The 20,059-nt window shown below is 48.5% G+C and overlaps 2 protein-coding genes across 2 annotated transcripts; one reads left to right on the top strand and one right to left on the bottom strand.

Moving 5' to 3' along the window:
* Positions 1-1,666: 1,666 nt before the first annotated feature.
* Positions 1,667-4,678, bottom strand: LOC136678947 (mucin-2-like). Its single transcript, XM_066657156.1, has 2 exons — positions 2,455-4,678; positions 1,667-2,358 (listed from the first exon to the last, which is right to left on the bottom strand). Exons 1-2 carry the CDS (start codon positions 4,676-4,678, stop codon positions 1,667-1,669), a joined length of 2,916 nt encoding a protein of 971 aa, XP_066513253.1.
* Positions 4,679-18,674: 13,996 nt separating this feature from the next.
* On the top strand, positions 18,675-19,556 carry LOC136678941 (uncharacterized protein PF3D7_1120000-like). The gene has a single exon (XM_066657144.1). The coding sequence runs from the start codon at positions 18,675-18,677 to the stop codon at positions 19,554-19,556; it is 882 nt and encodes a 293-aa protein (XP_066513241.1).
* The last annotated feature ends 503 nt before the right edge of the window (positions 19,557-20,059 follow it).

The raw sequence follows: 20,059 nt of genomic DNA, 5'->3' as shown, positions 1-20,059 counted from the left end.
ACTGAATCTTTTGTTGGACCTCTTGGCTCAGTGGAGTCTGTAACTGAATCTTCTATTGGACCTCTTGGCTCAGTGGAGTAGTCTGTAGCTGAACCTTCTGTTGGACCTCTTGGCTCAGTGGAGTCTGTAGCTAAATCTTCTGTTCGACCGCTTGGCTCAGTGGGGTCTGTAACTGAACCTTCTGTTGGACCTCTTGGCTCATTAGATCCTGTAGCTGAATCTTCTGTTGGACCTCTTGGCTCAGTGGAGACTGCAGCTAAATCTTCTGTTCGACCGCTTGGCTCAGTGGAGTCTATAGCTGAACCTTCTATTGGACCTCTTGGCTCAGTGGAGTCTGTAACTGATTCTCCTGTTGGACCTCTTGTCCCAGTGGAGTCGTCTGTAACTGAACCTTCTGTTGGACCTCTTGGCTCAGTGGAGTCTGTAACTGAATCTTCTATTGGACCTCTTTGCTCAGTGGAGTAGTCTGTAGCTGAACCTTCTGTTGGACCTCTTGGCTCAGTGGAGTCTGTAGCTGAACCTTCTGTTGAACCTCTTGGCTCAGTGGAGTCTATAGCTGAACCTTCTATTGGACCTCTTGGCTCAGTGGAGTCTGTAACTGATTCTCCTGTTGGACCTCTTGTCCCAGTGGAGTCGTCTGTAACTGAACCTTCTGTTGGACCTCTTGGCTCAGTGGAGTCTAAAGCTGAACCTTCTGCTGGACCTCTTGGCTCAGTGGAGTCTGTAACTAAACCTTATGTTGGACCTCTTGGCTCAGTGGAGTCTGTAGCTGAATCTTCTGTTGGACCTCTTGACTCAGTGGAGTCTGTAGCTGAACCTTCTGTTGGACCTCTTGGCTCAGTGGAGTCTGTAACTGAATCTTCTGTTGGACCTCTTGGCTCAGTGAAGTCTGTAGCTGAATCTTCTGTTGGACCTCTTGGCTCAGTGGAGTCTGTAACTGAACCTTCTGTTGGACCTCTTGGCTCAGTGGGGTCTGTAGCTGAATCTTCTGTTGGACCTCTTGGCTCAGTGGAGTCTGTAACTGAACCTTCTGTTGGACCTCTTGGCTCAGTGGAATCGTCTGTAACTGAACCTTCTGTTGGACCTCTTGGCTCAGTGGAGTCTGTAGCTGAATCTTCTGTTGGACCTCTTGGCTCAGTGGAGTCGTCTGTAATGGCACCCTCTGTTGGAACTCTTGTCTCAGTGGAGTTTGTATCTGAGTCTTCAGTTGGACCTCCTGGCTCAGTGGGGTCTGTAGCTGAATGTTCTGTTGGACCTCTTGGCTTAGTGGGGTCTGTAGGTGAATCTTTTGTTGGACCTCGTTGCTCTTGGCTTATCTGTGCAGCAAAGACAGGCTTGTCAAAAACAGACAGGTGTATAGAGTCTCTCTCTCTCTCTCTCTCTCTCTCTCTCTCTCTCTCTCTCTCTCTCCCTCTCTCTCTCTTTCTCTCTCTCTCGCCTACAGTTACAGTGGAGTCTGTAACTGAATCTTCTGTTGGACCTCTTGGCTCAGTGGAGTCCCTAACTGATTCTCCTGTTGGACCTCTTGGCTCAGTGGAGTTTGCAGCTAAACTTTCTGTTGGACCTCTTGGCTCAGTGGAGTTTGTATCTGAATATTCTGTTGGACCTCCTGGCTCAGTGGAGTCTGTAACTGAACCTTCTGTTGGACCTCTTGGCTCAGTGGAGTCTATAGCTGAACCTTCTGTTGGACCTCTTGGCTCAGTGGAGTCTGTAGCTGAATCTCCTGTTGGACCTCTTGGCTCAGGGAGTCTGTAGCTGAATCTTCTGTTGGACCTCTTGGCTCAGTGGAGTCTGTAACTGATTCTCCTGTTGGACCTCTTGGCTCAGTGGAGTCTATAGCTGAACCTTCTGTTGGACCTCTTGGCTCAGTGGAGTCTAAAGCTGAACCTTCTGCTGGACCTCTTGGCTCAGTGGAGTCTGTAACTGAACCTTCTGTTGGACCTCTTGGCTCAGTGGAATCGTCTGTAACTGAATCTTCTGTTGGACCTCTTGGTTCAGTGGTGTCATCTGTAACTGAATATTCTGTTGGACCTCTTGGCTCAGTGGGGTCTGTAACTGAATCTTCTGCTGGACCTCTTAGCTCAGTGGAGTCGTCTGTAACTGAATATTCGGTTGGACCTCTTGGCTCAGTGGCGTCTGTGGCTGAAACTTCTGTTGGACCTCTTGGCTCAGTGGAGTCTGTAACTGAACCTTCTGTTGGACCTCTTGGCTCAGTGGAGTCTGTAGCTGAATCTTCTGTTGGACCTATTGACTCAGTGGAGTCTGTAACTGAATCTTCTGTTGTATCTCTTGGCTCAGTGAAGTCTGTAGCTGAATCTTCTGTTGGACCTCTTGGCTCAGTGGAGTCTGTAACTGAACCTTCTGTTGGACCTCTTGGCTCAGTGGAGTCTGTAACTGAATCTTCTGTTGGACCTCTTGGCTCAGTGGTGTCTGTAACTGAATCTTCTATTGGACCTCTTGGCTCAGTGGAGTAGTCTGTAGCTGAACCTTCTGTTGGAGTTCTTGGCTCAGTGAAGTCTGTAGCTGAACCTTCCGTTGGACCTCTTGGCTCAGTGGAGTGTGCAGCTAAATTTTCTGTTGGACCTCTTGGCTCAGTGGAGTTTGTATCTGAATCTTCTGTTGGACCTCCTGGCTCAGTGGAGTCTGTAACTGAACCTTCTGTTGGACCTCTTGGCTCAGTGGAGTCTATAGCTGAACCTTCTGTTGGACCTCTTGGCTCAGTGGAGTCTGTAGCTGAATCTCCTGTTGGACCTCTTGGCTCAGTGGAGTCTGTAGCTGAATCTTCTGTTGGACCTCTTGGCTCAGTGGAGTCTCTAACTGATTCTCCTCTTGGACCTCTTGGCTCAGTGGAGTTTGCAGCTGAATTTTCTGTTGGACCTCTTGGCTCAGTGGTGTTTGTATCTGAATCTTCTGTTGGACCTCTTGGCTCAGTGGAGTCTGTAACTGAACCTTCTGTTGGACCTCTTGGCTCAGTGGAGTCTGAAACTGAATCTTCTGTTGGACCTCTTGGCTCAGTTGAGTCGTCTGTAACGGCACCCTCTGTTGGACCTCTTGACTCAGTGGAGTTTCTATCTGAATCTTCTGTTGGACCTCCTGGCTCAGTGGGGTATGTAGCTGAGCCTTCTGTTGGACCTCCTGGCTCAGTGGGGTCGTCTGTAACTGAACCTTCTGTTGGACCTCTTGGCTCAGTGGGGTCTGTAGCTGAATCTTCTGTTGGACCTCTTGGCTCAGTGGGGTATGTAGCTGAGCCTTCTGTTGGACCTCCTGGCTCAGTGGGGTCTGTAGCTGAATCTTCTGTTGGACCTCCTGGCTCAGTGGGGTCGTCTGTAACTGAACCTTCTGTTGGACCTCTTGGCTCAGTGGGGTCTGTAACTGAACCTTCTGTTGGACCTCTTGGCTCAGTGGAGTCTGTAACTGAATCTTCTGTTGGACCTCTTGGCTCAGTGGAGTCTGTAACTGAATCTTCTATTGGACCTCTTGGCTCAGTGGAGTAGTCTGTAGCTGAACCTTCTGTTGGAGTTCTTGGCTCAGTGAAGTCTGTAGCTGAACCTTCCGTTGGACCTCTTGGCTCAGTGGAGTCTGCAGCTAAATTTTCTGTTGGACCTCTTGGCTCAGTGGAGTTTGTATCTGAATCTTCTGTTGGACCTCCTGGCTCAGTGGAGTCTGTAACTGAACCTTCTGTTGGACCTCTTGGCTCAGTGGAGTCTATAGCTGAACCTTCTGTTGGACCTCTTGGCTCAGTGGAGTCTGTAGCTGAATCTCCTGTTGGACCTCTTGGCTCAGTGGAGTCTGTAACTGAATCTTCTGTTGGACCTCTTGGCTCAGTGGAGTCTCTAACTGATTCTCCTGTTGGACCTCTTGGCTCAGTGGAGTTTGCAGCTGAATTTTCTGTTGGACCTCTTGGCTCAGTGGTGTTTGTATCTGAATCTTCTGTTGGACCTCTTGGCTCAGTGGAGTCTGTAACTGAACCTTCTGTTGGACCTCCTGGCTCAGTGAGGTCTGTATCTGAATCTTCTGTTGGACCTCTTGGCTCAGTGGAGTCTGTAACTGAACCTTCTGTTGGACCTCTTGGCTCAGTGGAGTCTGAAACTGAATCTTCTGTTGGACCTCTTGGCTCAGTTGAGTCGTCTGTAACGGCACCCTCTGTTGGACCTCTTGACTCAGTGGAGTTTCTATCTGAATCTTCTGTTGGACCTCCTGGCTCAGTGGGGTATGTAGCTGAGCCTTCTGTTGGACCTCCTGGCTCAGTGGGGTCGTCTGTAACTGAACCTTCTGTTGGACCTCTTGGCTCAGTGGGGTCTGTAGCTGAATCTTCTGTTGGACCTCCTGGCTCAGTGGGGTATGTAGCTGAGCCTTCTGTTGGACCTCCTGGCTCAGTGGGGTCTGTAGCTGAATCTTCTGTTGGACCTCCTGGCTCAGTGAGGTCTGTAGCTGAATCTTCTGTTGGACCTCCTGGCTCAGTGGGGTATGTAGCTGAGCCTTCTGTTGGACCTCCTGGCTCAGTGGGGTATGTAGCTGAGCCTTCTGTTGGACCTCCTGGCTCAGTGGGGTCTGTAGCTGAATCTTCTGTTGGACCTCCTGGCTCAGTGGGGTCTGTAGCTGAATCTTCTGTTGGACCTCTTGGCTCAGTGGAGTCTGTAACTGAACCTTCTGTTGGACCTCTTTGCTCTTGGCTCATATGTGCAGTAAAGACAGACTTGTCAAAAACAGACAGGTGTATAGAGTCTCTCTCTCTCTCTCTCTCTCTCTCTCTCTCTCTCTCTCTCTCTCTCTCTCTCTCTCTCTCATTAATCTCTCCCCCTGAAGACCCCCGGCAGCGTCCTCCTTCGTTCCTTTCTTCTCTGTCTCTCTATCATTCGTTTGTTTGTTGTTTGTTTGTTTGTTTCCTCTCGGCTGCGGACTCTTCTCATAATGAACTAAATGGTGTTGGGAAACAGGGGATTGTGGGTAATATTTCATTCCCTCACTCTGGGGGACACCAGCGTCTTCCTGCTGCTCCCACAGACACACACACACACACACACACACACACACACACACACACACACACACACACACAGCGCTGTGGAGAGCTCGGAGTCTCGTGGGTAAGTAATAGATGTAATTTGTCCCTATGTCCAATGCCAAGAGTTCACCAGAGGGGCCTCACGCCTCACTCCCTGCAGCAGAGGAACCCATGAACAGTGGAACAGTGGAACAGCGTTCTCCGGAGTGATGAGGGAGCTCCAGTCCTCTCTCTCTCTCTGTCTCTCTCTGTCTGTCTCTCTCTTATTTATTTATTTATTTATTTATTTATTTATTTGTTTGTTTGTTTGTTTGTTTGTGTATTTAGTGAGGAACATAAACAGGATCCAGAGGGAGACGGGAGGAGACTCTATACTCCACACTAATCACTCTCTGTATGGGTCTGTCTCTCCACTGACCAATCAGAGCCCGGCGTGAGAACCTGCCCTGTGCCTATCACTGAGTGAAAGGGGCGGGGCCTGTCTTTATTGTAGCGCTGTTAAAGGACAGATACATAACTCCTGAGCTCTGGAACAAACAGGTTCAGTTACTTTACCATCGCAGCACACTGATCACAGTCCTGCACTAAAGTGTGTGTGTGTGTGTGTGTGTGTGTGTGTGTGTGTGAAAGAGAGAGAGAGAGAGAGAGAGAGAGAGAGAGAGAGAGACTGTCAGAGTAAATCTCTGTGCTGTTGTAGCATAGCGACAGGGGTCAGAGTTCACAGCGGCCCATTGCTGAACTGATGAAGTGTAAAGGGACTCTGAGACATCTGAAATATCCCAGACACTGTGTGTGTGTGTGTGTGTGTGTGTGTGTGTGTGAGACTTCTGAAACTTTACAAACCTAGTCCTTGTTTTTTGGTCAGGTGTGACAGGATGAGTGTGTGAGTGACTGGGTGAATATACAAGTGACTGGGTGAATGTGTGAGTGACAGGGTGAGTGTGTGAGTGAATGGGTGAGTGAGTGTGTGAGTGACTAGATGACTGACAGGGTGAGTGTAAGAGTGACTGGGTGAATGTGTGAGTGACGGGGTGAGTGTGTGAGTGAAAGTCTGAATGACAACATGAGTGTGTGAGTGACAGGGTGAATATACGAGTGACAGGGTAAGTGTGTGAGTGACTGGGTGAATGTGTGAGTGACAAGGTGAGTGTGTGAGTGAAAGGGTGAGTGTGAGAGTGACTGGGTGAGTGTGTGAATGACAAGGTGAGTGTGTGAGTGACTGGGTGAGTGTTTGAGTGACAGAGTGAGTGACAGCGTGAATGTGTGAGTGACATGGTGAGTGTGTGAATATATAGGTGAGTGACAGGGTGAATGGGAGTGTGACTGTGTGAGTGTGAGTGACAGGGTGAGTGTGTGTGTGACTGGGTGAGTGCGTGAGTGACTGAGTGTGAGAGTGACTGGGTGAGTGTGTGAGTGACTGGGTGAGTGTGTGAATAAATAGGTGAGTGACAGGGTGAGTGGGAGTGTGACTGTGAGTGACAGGGTGAGTGTGTGAGTGAAAGGGTGAGTGTGAGAGTGACCTCGTGAGTTTGTGAGTGACAGGGTGAGTGTTTGATGGTGGTTTGATGTTGACTTTTCCCTGTGACATCATTAACCCTGTGTTGATGTATAATTCAGATCAGTGCTGCGTGGGGAATACGAGAGAAATCTCTGAGAAAATAAAATAAATATAAATGATTATAAATAAATATAAATAAACATAAATAATAAATAACTGAAGCTTTTTGAAGCAATGAAAGTGTTTGATGTTGATAATTCCAGTCAGAAGCTCTTAACTCCAGCTGTGTCTCACCGTCGAACCCTCAGTCCATTACAGACCACCCCAGTGAGTGTGTGTGAGTGTGTGTGAGTGTGTGTGTGTGTGTGTGTGAGAGAGAGAGAGAGAGAGAGAGAGAGTGTGTGTGTGTGTTCTCCTCCCGTAGCTCTTTGATCTTTCTGCTGTTAAAAGCTCTCCGTGTTTTCCAATAGATTTCCCACAGTGCTCGGCGCCCCCTACAGGCCGAGTCCCAGCAGGGCCCAGCTGCAGCCGTCCCGCTCGTGCTTTAGAGTCCAGCCTCGTCCTCGCAGCCCTTCTTCCTCTTAGGCCATTAACCCTTTACAGTCAGGGTCTGTGTTAGGGTCCACCACTGAGCTCACAGAGCCCTGCTTTAACAGGAAATGGGCGTGTCACTCGGAAAACCAGCGACCAATCACAGAAGGCGTTGTCAGGGCGGGTTTCCAAACGCTGCTGCAACAAAAACACACCCACAGTAAACTCTGGGGCGGTGAGTGTGGTGCTGATGCTGTGGGGTTCATGGGTGGAGTTTGGGAGGCGGTTGCTATGGTGACTCTGGTGTTCCAGGTGGTTGCTAGGCAGTAGCTATGATACCTTTAGTGGGTGTTTGGATGTTGTTGGGTGGTTTCTACTCTATGTGTGTTGTGTTTTAAAGGGGGCAGTGGAAGTCCCTGTGGTGTCCTGCTTGTGTGTGTGTGTGTGTTTTACTGCCAAATCAGGGTTAAACACAGGAGCTCAGTTTCATTTTACTCACAGCAGTGACTGAGAAGTGCACACTTCATTTGATGTGGAGACAGAGTGTGTGTGTGTGAGTGTGTGTGTGTGTGTGTGTGTGAGTATATATTGAGGTGGTCAGGGCTCTGACCTTCAGCGTAGGTCACTCTCTCTGTGACGGCGCGATGATTACCTCTGAGTGTAGACTTTATTACCCACAATGCCGAGCGTCCGGAGACACGGCGGAGCGGCGAGAGCCGGAATTTAAATGACGTTCCCACTTCCACCTTAATAAGATCCGGTAATGGAGCGGTTTAGCGTCGCCGCGGAGACGCTCTGAGGGGGTCAGTGGACGTCGGGGTCACGGAGGTTTAAAGAGACAAAGAGACGGAGACGGACGAAGACGGGGGGGACGTGTTATTGTTGTTGTCTCAGGAAATGTATAAGAGACGCCTCGGCACCGGAGCGTTAACCTTCTCCTGAACCTCCCACAGACACGCCCCCTCACTCCCACTCCGGACCCTCCTCCTCCCTCAGACACGCCCCCCTCACTCCCACTCCAAACCCTCCTCCCTCAGACACGCCCCTCACTCCCACTCTGGACCCTCCTCCTCCCTCAGACACGCCCCCCCTCACTCCCGCTCCAGACCCTCCTCCCTCAGACACGCCCCCTCACTCCCGCGCCAGACCCTCCTCCTTAGACACGCCCCCTCACTCCCACTCTGGACCCTCCTCCTGCCACAGACACACCCCCTCACTCCCACTCCGGACCCTCCTCCTCCCTCAGACACGCCCCCTCACTCCCACTCCAAACCCTCCTCCCTCAGACACGCCCCTCACTCCCACTCTGGACCCTCCTCCTCCCTCAGACACGCCCCCTCACTCCCGCTCCGGATCATCCTCCTCCCTCAGACACGCCCCCTCACTCCCGCTTCAGACTCTCCACCCTCAGACACGCCCCCTCACTCCTGCTCCAGACCCTCCTCCCTCAGACACGCCCCCTCACTCCTGCTCCAGACCCTCCTCCCTCAGACACGCCCCCTCACTCCTGCTCCGGACCCTTCTCTTCCCTCAGACACGCCCCCTCACTCCCGCTCCAGACTCTCCACCCTCAGACACGCCCCCTCACTCCCACTCTGGACCCTCCTCCTCCCTCAGACACACCCCCTCACTCCCACTCCGGACCCTCCTCCTCCTACAGACATGCCCCCTCACTCCTGCTCCGGACCTTCCTCCCTCAGACACGCCCCCTCACTCCCGCTCCGGACCCTCCTCCTCCCTCAGACACGCCCCCTCACTCCCGCTACAGACCCTGCTCCCTCAGACACGACCCCTCACTCCAGCTCCAGACCCTCCTCCCTCAGACACGCCCCCTGACTCCCATGCTTTCCCCACTGCTTTTCCTGAGGAACGTTCCAGAACATCTCATGCTCACACTTTACTCTGGATCTTACTTACTGGATCTAGGAGACCAGCCCCAGCCTCGACATCTCCTGTGTCCAGCAGAAGACACATCCACAGAGTCCCGTAAACACTTCTTCTGGATCTCTTCTTCTTTCCCATGATCTGAGAACAGTGTTCCAGGTGGTTGCTAGGATGCTTCCTCAGAGGCTGCTGGACTATTGCAAGTGGTTTCAATCGCTTTTGAGCACCTTAAATTGTGTAAAACACCACTTACCAAACCTTAACAGCCACTTGGAACATGTTACCAACTGCGTAGAATAGACCATCAGCACCCTAGCAACCTCCTGGAACACCTTAGCAACCACTGAACATAACTATTAATAGACATTTGGAAGAAAATCACAGCGGACACACTGAGTACTTCGGCAACCGACCAGAAACTTTAGCAATCACCTGTAATGCCATAGCAAGAAGCAACTGCCACATAGCCATAGTGGTTGCTATGGTCTTCAAGGCGGTTGCTGGGGTCCTGTTAGGATATGTGGTTGCCATGGTGTTCCAGGTGGTTATAAAGGTACTCATAAGCAATTGCTGTCATAGAAAATGTTTTGCAATAATTCCAGGTGGTTGCTATGGTATTCCGGGTGGTTTCTAAGGGGTCTATCCATTTCTCCTCAATTCCACGTGTGTGTGTGTGTGTGTGTGTGTGTGTGCGTGCGTGTTTGTGTGTGTGTGGTACAGTACAGTGACTCTGAAGTAGAATAAAGCTCAGTCCCGGAGCAGTGGAGCTACAGGGTTTTCTCCCAGAGGACGCAACCTTCTCCCACAGGCTGTGGTTTCTGAGCCTTGTCACATTCCCAGCCACTTCCCATCTTTAATTTAGAGCCTCAGAGCTTTACACGGATCTGAGGAACCGAGCACTCCGGCTCTAAAAGCATCTCCTTTTTTTCATGTTTCATTCACCCGCTCTGACTTCATCTGACACAGAACATGTGGCTACATAAGTGACTCGTATCATACAGCAGTAGAACATCAGAAGAACATCAGTAGAATATTAGGAGAACATCAGCAGAACATCAACAGAACAGCAGCCAGTAGATTATCAGTAGAACATCAGCTGACGAGGCTCCCCTGACTTTCCGAGGATAAAATCCAGCTAATGGTGGCGTTCCAGTTAAAATATCCGACTTGGACCTTGGAGCCTCGGTCAGTGGTGGGAAGCTGCTTCCGTGTAGCGTGAGCCGGGATTAGTCGCACCCTGCTGAAATACGACATTGGCGTTCTGTCCAATTATCATCCAACTTCAGACAGAGCCTCTGCCTCTGGATATTGATCCCATCAGACCCTGTTTCTGTGGCAGTATTTAAATCAGCTGAACTTTTCATTATTCCGATCGGGATTGTGGATTTGATGGATCAGGTCCTGACGAATTCCCGCTGTGAATAAGGACGGAGCCCGCAGCCGAATGGAGCGGAACGCTGGGAACTCAGGCTCTTACTGTGAGGTCAATAACAGAAGTGTGATCACATTTACTCCAAGGGAATTTTGAATGTGAGCTTTTCCTCGGAGCTGCTCTAGGAGAGTGGGTAGGTGGGATCCCTTTTCAAAACCCGGATCCCCTCCGTTGAGGGAAGCGATGTAATGTGTGTTGTATTTACACGAAAACAAAGACTACCTTCAAACCAGCTTCAAACGGCCACTTACTCAAACGTCCATTAAACACCCATTTACTCAAACGTCCATTTACTCAAACGTTCATTTTCTCAAACGTCCAATTACTCAAACGTCCATTTACTCACATGTCCATTTACTCAAATGTTCATTTACTCAAACGTCCATTTACTCAAACGTCCATTAAACACCCATTTACTCAAACGTTCATTTACTCAAACGTGCATTTATTCACATGTCCATTTACTCAAACGTCCATTAAACACCCATTTACTCAAACGTCCATTTACTCAAACGTTCATTTTCTCAAACGTCCAATTACTCAAACGTCCATTTACTCACATGTCCATTTACTCAAATGTTCATTTACTCAAACGTCCATTTACTCAAACGTCCATTAAACACCCATTTACTCAAACGTTCATTTACTCAAACGTGCATTTATTCACATGTCCATTTACTCAAACGTCCATTAAACACCCATTTACTCAAACGTCCATTTACTCAAACGTTCATTTTCTCAAACGTCCAATTACTCAAACGTCCATTTACTCACATTTCCATTTACTCAAATGTTCATTTACTCAAACGTCCATTTACTCAAACGTCCATTTACTCAAACGTCCATTAAACACCCATTTACTCAAACGTCAATTTACTCAAACGTCCATTAAACACCCATTTACTCAAACGTCCATTTACTCAAACGTTCATTTTCTCAAACGTCCAATTACTCAAACGTCCATTAAACACCCATTTACTCAAACGTTCATTTACTCAAACGTCCATTAAACACCCATTTACTCAAACGTTAATTTACTCAAACGTTCATTTACTCAAACGTCCATTTACTCACATGTCCATTTACTCAAACATTCATTTACTCAAACATCCATTTACTCAAACGTTCATTTACTCAAACATCCATTTACTCAAACATCCATTTACTCAAACGTTAATTTACTCAAACATCCATTTACTCAAACGTTCATTTACTCAAATGTCCATTTACTCAAATGTCCATTTACTCAAACATTCATTTGCTTAAACATTCATTTACTCAAACGTCCATTTACTCAAATGCCATTTACTCAAATGTCCATTTACTCAGATGCCCATTTACTCAAACGTCCATTTACTCAAACATTCATTTACTCAAACGCTCATTTACTCAAACGTCCATTTACTTAAACGTTTATTTACTCAAATGTTCATTTACTCAAACATTCATTTAGTCAAACGTCCATTTACTCAAACGTTCATTTACTCAAACGTTCATTTACTTAAACATTCACTTACTCAAACATCCATTTACTCAAACGCCCGTTTACCCAAATGTTCATTTACGTAAAAAATAATTTACTCAAATGTCCATTTACTCAAACGTTCATTTACTCAAACGTCCATTTACACGATTGTCCGTTTACTCAAACGTCAATTTACTCAAATGTCCATTTACTTAAACATTCATTTACTCAAACGTCCATTTACTCAAATGTTCATTTACTCAAACGTCAATTTACTCAAACGTCCATTAAACACCCATTTACTCAAACGTCCATTTACTCGTTCATTTACTCAAACGTCCAATTACTCAAACGTCCATTTATTCAAACGTTCATTTACTCAAACATCCATTTACTCAAATGTCCATTAAACACCCATTTACTCAAACGTCCATTTACTCAAACATTAATTTACTCAAACATTAATTTACTCAAACATTCAATTACTCAAACGTCCATTTACTCAAACGTTCATTTACTCAAATGTCCATTTACTTAAATGTTCATTTACTCAAACATTCATTTACTTAAACATTCATTTACTTAAACGTCGATTTACTCAAATGCCCATTTACTCAAATGTCCATTTCCTCAAACGTTCATTTACTCAAATGTCCATTTACTCAAACGTTTATTTACTCAAATGACCATTTACTCAAACGTTCATTTACTCAAACACCCATTTACTCAAACGTCCATTTACTTAAACATTCATTTACTCAAGCGTTCATTTACTCAAACATTAATTTACTCAAACGTCCATTTACTTGAACGGTGATTTACTCAAACGTTCATTTACTCAAACGCCCATTTACTCGAACATCCATTTACTCAAACGTTCATTTACTTAAACATTCACTTACTCAAACATCCATTTACTCAAACGCAGACACGAGGAGAACACACCACACTCCTCACAGACAGTCACCCGGAGGAAACTCACGCAAACACAGAGAGAACACACCACACTCCTCACAGACAGTCACCCGGAGGAAACCCACGCAGACACAGAGAGAACACAACACACTCCTCACAGACAGTCACCTGGAGGAAACCCACGCAGACACAGGGAGAACACACCACACTCCTCACAGACAGTCACCTGGAGGAAACCCACACAGACACAGGGAGAACACACCACACTCCTCACAGACAGTCACCCAGAGGAAACCCAAGCAGACACAGGGAGAACATACCACACTCCTCACAGACAGTCACCCGGAGGAAACCCACGCAGACACAGGGAGAACACACCACACTCCTCACAGACAGTCACCCGGAGGAAACCCACGCAGACACAGGGAGAACACACCACACTCCTCACAGACAGTCACCTGGAGGAAACCCACACAGACACAGGGAGAACACACCACACTCCTCACAGACAGTCACCCGGAGGAAACCCAAGCAGACACAGGGAGAACACACCACACTCCTCACAGACAGTCACCCGGAGGAAACCCACGCAGACACAGAGAGAACACACCACACTCCTCACAGACAGTCACCTGGAGGAAACCCACACAGACACAGGGAGAACACACCACACTCCTCACAGACAGTCACCCGGAGGAAAACCAAGCAGACACAGGGAGAACACCCCACACTCCTCACAGACAGTCACCCGGAGGAAACCCACACAGACACAGAGAGAACACACCACACTCCTCACAGACATTCACCCGGAGGAAACCCACACAGACACAGAGAGAACACCCCATACTCCTCACAGACAGTCACCCGGAGGAAACCCACGCAGACACAGAGAGAACACACCACACTCCTCACAGACAGTCACCTGGAGGAAACCCACGCAGACACAGGGAGAACACACCACACTCCTCACAGACAGTCACCCGGAGGAAACCCACGCAGACACAGAGAGAACACACCACACTCCTCACAGACAGTCACCTGGAGGAAACCCACGCAGACACAGGGAGAACACCCCACACTCCTCACAGACAGTCACCCGGAGGAAACCCACACAGACACAGGGAGAACACACCACACTCCTCACAGACAGTCACCCGGAGGAAACCCACGCAGACACAGAGAGAACACACCACACTCCTCACAGACAGTCACCTAGAGGAAACCCACACAGACACAGGGAGAACACACCACACTCCTCACAGACAGTCACCCGGAGGAAACCCACGCAGACACAGAGAGAACACACCACACTCCTCACAGACAGTCACCTAGAGGAAACCCACACAGACACAGGGAGAACACACCACACTCCTCACAGACAGTCACCCGGATTAAACCCACGCAGACACAGGGAGTACACGCCACACTCCTCACAGACAGTCACCCGGAGGAAACCCACGCAGACACAGGGAGAACACACCACACTCCTCACAGACAGTCACCCGGAGGAAACCCACGCAGACACAGGGAGAACACACCACACTCCTCACAGACAGTCACCCGGAGGAAACCCATGCAGACACAGGGAGAACACACCACACTCCTCACAGACAGTCACCTGGAGGAAACCCACGCAGACACAGGGAGAACACACCACACTCCTCACAGACCGTCACCCGGAGGAAACCCACGCAGACACAGAGAGAACACACCACACTCCTCACAGACAGTCACCCGGAGGAAACCCACACAGACACAGGGAGAACACCCCACACTCCTCACAGACAGTCACCCGGAGGAAACCCACACAGACACAGAGAGAACACACCACACTCCTCACAGACAGTCACCCGGAGGAAACCCACGCGGACACAGAGAGAACACACCACACTCCTCACAGACAGTCACCCGGAGGAAACCCATGCAGACAGAGAGAGAACACACCACACTCCTCACAGACAGTCACCCGGAGGAAACCCACGCGGACACAGAGAGAACACACCACACTCCTCACAGACAGTCACCCGGAGGAAACCCATGCAGACAGAGAGAGAACACACCACACTCCTCACAGACAGTCACCCGGAGGAAACCCAAGCAGACACAGGGAGAATTGAACACACAACCTCAAAAGAAAAACGCTAGTGTAATGGCAGTCCTCAGTGTGTGTTGAGACGAAACAATGGATGTGTTGTAGGAATCAATTCACCAAACACAGTCACAGACTTCAGTGGCAGAGTATTTTTTATACTTTCATGTAAAAAATACTCCTTACAACAATAATATTATTATTGTTATAATAATGATTTCCCAGCCGCCCTGCTTTTACCAGTAGGGGTCGTCGTCTCGGGATCACCCTCTCTGTGTTGTCTTCTCTGGGTGGTCCTCTAGGGGTCATCCTCTATGTGTTGTGTTTCTGGTTGCTATGGTACTGTAAGCTGATATTTGTTGTTTCTTAATAGTTGCCATCAGGAAAAAGGAGATGGGTGATTTTTTTAAATGTAATTTTATACTGTTGCTAAGGCGTTGCTAGGTGGTTGCTATGGAAATGTAGATTGTTGTTTTGCTATTGTATTGCTAGTTAGCTTCAATAATTCTCTTTTCAATCAGATTGCTAGACGGCTGCAAAGAGGTTGCTACAGTGATTTATGTGGTTGCTAGGGTAACCCAGTGGTTAAGTATGTCCAGTCACTTATTATGTTGTTGCTATAGAGCAGCTGCTATAGAATTGTAGGTGGTTGCTAGGGTGCGGGTATGCGGTATGCAAGCTGGTTCCTAGAAGGCTGTTTGGTGGTTGCTATGGTAACTCAGGTGGTAGCACAGTGTAGTTAATCATTGCTAATCATTTGCTATGGTGTCCCAGGTGGTTATTAGGGTGTTGGTATATTCAGTTGCTATGGAGGTTTAGGTGGTTGCTAGGGTGTTGCTGTGCGGTTGCTATGGTATCTGTGGAGTCTGGGGCAGATCAAAGCCACAGAGAGTCTTCTGCTGCTGCAATGGAGAAAGGATCCAGTTCCAAAAAGATACGGTCAAACCTCAAAGAGCCGCTGTGTCCCTCGCTGGAGGACAAAGAGACGAGGACAGTGTCCACTTCGAATCAAGCTCAGAGCTGGACACAGAGGAGGCTCTGGAGAACTTTGATCTGTGATTAAATCTATTGCTTTGATTGAAACCAAAAGGAGTGTCCAGTTAAAACATTAGATAATACACTAAGACATCAAAGCAGCTTTGATTGATCTCAAACTATAAACAAATAAATATTGATTCCACATCTCTTCTAAAAAGTAAACATTGTTTATGTCTTCAGGGTCAGTAATAATTCAATGTGGGCTGGAAGCTGTCAGGTTGCCAGATCCCCTCTGTCCATGCCTCTTCTTTGTAGTTGGACAGACAGGCTTCAGGGTTGCCTGATGTTCTCTCTCTGAACTGTTTACTCTACGCTTGAACTCACAGCAGGACCAATGTGTTGCCAGATCCTTTCTCTCTCTGTCTTATTAGTTCTATGGCTGGATGCTCAGGAGGGCTGTCAAGTTGCCAGATCCCTTTTATTCCAGCCTTTTGCCCAGGCTGGACAGACAGGAGGGCTTCTGGGTTGCCAAGTTCTCTCTCTCTTTCTCTCTGCACTGCTCTCTCTCTGGATGGAGGCACAAGAGGTTTGTCAGGTTGCCAGATCCTGTCACTATCTCTCTATGTTGCTTATAGTAGGATGGCTGTTGCCAGATCTTCTCTACGTATGTTCATGCGTCTTTACTGCGCACACAAGAGAGCTTTCAGGTTGCCAGATCCTGCTTTGTATGTTGCTTACAATCTAACTGGATGCACTGCTGGTTCTCTAAGTTGCCAGATCCTTTTTCTCTGCCTCTGTCTCCCTGGCCACCAGGTTGCCAGATCCTCTCTCGCTCCATGACTCTCCCTCTCTAGTTGGAGTAAAAAGAAGACCATCAGGTTGCCAGACGTTCTCTCTATGTGCTGTTTTCTTCTGGTTATATGCACAGGAGGCCCACTGGGTTGCCAGATCCTATCTCCCTTTGCCACTTGCTCTCTCGCTGGACTTACAGGAGCTGCCAGGTTCGCTCTGTCCATGCCTTTGCTCTGTGGCTGAACACACAAGTGGGCCGATGGGTTGCCAGATCCTGTTTCTCTCTGTGCCTCTGGCTCTCTGGCTGCATTCCCGGTCCATCATCTGTCTACACTTCTCTAATTATCCTAAAAACACTTAGAGACCAGGGATTTAAGGAGAAGGCTGTTTCTGAGACGTCCCACAGAGCTGTCTCTCCAGTCTGTGTCCAGTCTCTGTCCAGTCTGTGTCCAAACGCTATGCAATCTGTCTATATACTATAAATAGACACAGATAGTGCTTGAGTACTCAAATCAAAGGATCAGAATCAGAGCTTAGTGTTCTCCTCTGAGCGTGTTCAGCTGATGAACAGGATCTGCCAAGACACAGAGAGGGCAAGAAAGACAGAGACAAAAAGACTGAGGCAAAGGGAAGGAGAGAGACATATAGTGGGAAAGAGAGAACAGAGAGAAAGAGAGAGTGAGAGAGAGAGAGACACTGTGGGGAAGAGAGGGACACAGAGAAAGTGTGTGTGTGTGTGTGAGAGAGAGAGAGAGAGAGAGAGAGAGATGGAGAGATCAGCTCCTGAAGTCACTGATGTTGATGTGTCCGTATGCCATCAGGTCCTCACAGCAGTGTTCAGGTGATCATTGTGCCTGAAGTGTAGAGACAGGGCCTGCAGCAGGGAGGAGCCACTGAGCAGGACCCGGGTGGTGTGGGAGGTTCCAGATCAGTGGCCTGTTCCCGTTAACGTTCCGTGACATTTCAGACTCTTTAGTAAATGTTGGAGCGGCGTTCAGGCTCGGCGGAGGAAGGAGGAACCGCGTTTAGAGCTGTGCTGAACCACGTGAGACTCATTTATCACACGGTGCTATTTAACAGAAAGGTCACTGCGCTGTCAGACGCATCTTAATACCATCTCGCCGAGAAGAAACCCAGGAAACATCTGACAACCCTGCGTGAGGAACACTTTGGAAGACATCTGGCAACCCTGTGCCGTATCTGCTGTGAAACAAGTTCTCTGAGAGGTTACACAGTCAATCACACAATCACACAGTCACTCACACACTCACCCAGTCATTCACACACTCACCCAGTCATTCACACACTCACACAGTCATCCACACAAGCACTCAGTCACTCACACACCCAGTGACTCACACACTCACTCACACACTCACCCAGTCATTCACACACTCACACAGTTATCCACACAGGCACTCAGTCACTCACACACCCAGTCACTCACACACTCACCCAGTGACTCACACATTCACACAGTCACTCACACACTCACCCAGTTATTCACACACTCACCCAGTCACTCACACACTGACCCAGACATTCACACACACACACACACACACACACAGTGCTCTTTATTAAAGTGTCTGGTGTTACTCTCCTGTTTGACATTTGTAATGAGATGATGGAGTGTGTGTGTGTGTGAGAGAGAGAGAGTGTGTGAGAGTGAGTGACCTTTCTGTGTCCAGGAGTTGTCTGTGTATCCACAGGAAGCTGGAGTTAATGAGTGAAGTGGTGTGTGAGTGAGGAGTGAGTTCATAAACATTACACACTCAGTAAAAATATAATGAGATTAAACTGAATACAGTGATGTTACTGCGCTGTGTCCCCCTCCGTCCCCCGCTGTCCCCCCGCTGATCTCTGGACAGAGCGCGGTCCCCTGACCATCCCAGTCTCCAATAACCAGACACAGACAGACTCTCTCTCTCTCTTCTTTCTGTTCCTCCACCTCTCCCTGTTCTGTCTATTCTCTCTTTCCATCTGCTCTCTCTCTTTCTGCTCTTTGAACATCGTCCAGATGGAGACTGACCATTGGAGGAGGTGGAGATGGAGCGTTTATATTAGGAGGTGGAGGAAGTGGAGATGAAGCAGGTGGAGGAGGTAGAGATGAAGGAGGTGGAGGAAGTAGAGATGAAGGAGGTGGAGATGGAGAAGGTGGGGAAGAATGTAGAGATGATGGAAATCAAGGAGGTAGAGATGATGGAGATTAAGAAGGTGAAGGAGGTGGAGGAGATGGAGATGAAGAAGGTGGAGATGATTGAAATGAAGGAGGTGGAGATTAAGGTGGTGGAAATGAAGGAGCTGAAGGAGATGATGGAGATGGAGGTGAAGGTGGTGGAGATGAAGGAGCTGAAAGAGATGATGGACATGAAGGAGGTGAGGGAGGTGGAGGAGGTGGAGATGATGGAGATGAAGGAGGTGAAGGAGGTGGAGGAGATGAAGGAAGTGGAGATGAAGGAGATGAAGGAGGAGGTGGAGATGAAGGAGGTGATGGAGATGAAGGAGGTGAAGGACGTGAATGAAGTGGAGATGAAGGAGATGATGGAGGTGAAAGAGGTGGAGGAGGTGGAGATGAAGGAGATGATGGATTTGAAGCAGGTGAAGGAGGTGGAGGAGATGAAGGAGGTGAAGAAGGTGAAGGAGGTGGAGGAGGTGATAATGAAGAAGATGATGGAGTTGAAGCAGGTGAAGGAGGTGGAGGAGGTGGAGATGATGGAGATGATGGAGATGAAGAAGGTGAAGGAGATGAAGAAGGTGAAGGAGGTGGAGGTGAAGGAGATGAAGAAGGTGAAGGAGGTGGAGGAGGTGGAGATGAAGAAGGTGAAGGAGGTGGAGATGGAGATGATGGATTTGAAGCAGGTGAAGGAGGTGGAGATGAAGGAGGAGGTGGAGATGAACGAGGTGGAGGAGGTGGAGATGAAGGAGATGATGGAGATAATGGAGATGAAGAAAATGCCCCCGTAGTGTGTGTGTTAGCCTGGGCGCCGAGGCCTGACACACTTCCCCGGACGTGGGGAATTAGCCGCTAGCGAGCAGCCATTAGCAAGAATTGAGCAGATTTTGGAGTGATTGATTTTTTAATCCATTCACACTTTCACAGATTGTCTCTCCAGCGGTCGATGGCTCTGCTGAATGAGCTACGAGGTGTGTTTCTGAGCGGCGCTGAAGGACAAATCGTTTGTAATTGGACTCCAGCAGCTGGCTAATGGATCTCGCTAGCTAGCGCCTTTTGAAGCTATGACAGCCGCTCAAAAGCAGAGGGAGAAACAAAGGCAGAAATCACAGCGTTCATTGACGAACTGGCCTCTTGTCCCTCGTCCACTCGCCGGGAGCGCTAGCCCTGCTCCATTTTCCTGATCCACTTTTGTAGCTAGAGTGCTAGAAATGTGCTAATCGCTAATCGCTAATCGGCCTGTGGAGATTTGAACAACCGTTTGCTGTTATGGAAGCTAAGTTTGGCCTCAGAG

The sequence above is a fragment of the Hoplias malabaricus genome, chromosome 2, assembly GCF_029633855.1.
Source record: "Hoplias malabaricus isolate fHopMal1 chromosome 2, fHopMal1.hap1, whole genome shotgun sequence".
Taxonomy (NCBI): Eukaryota; Metazoa; Chordata; class Actinopteri; order Characiformes; family Erythrinidae; genus Hoplias; species Hoplias malabaricus.
Note: the sequence above shows the minus strand (reverse complement) of the source record. Positions and strands in the feature narration are given on the sequence as shown.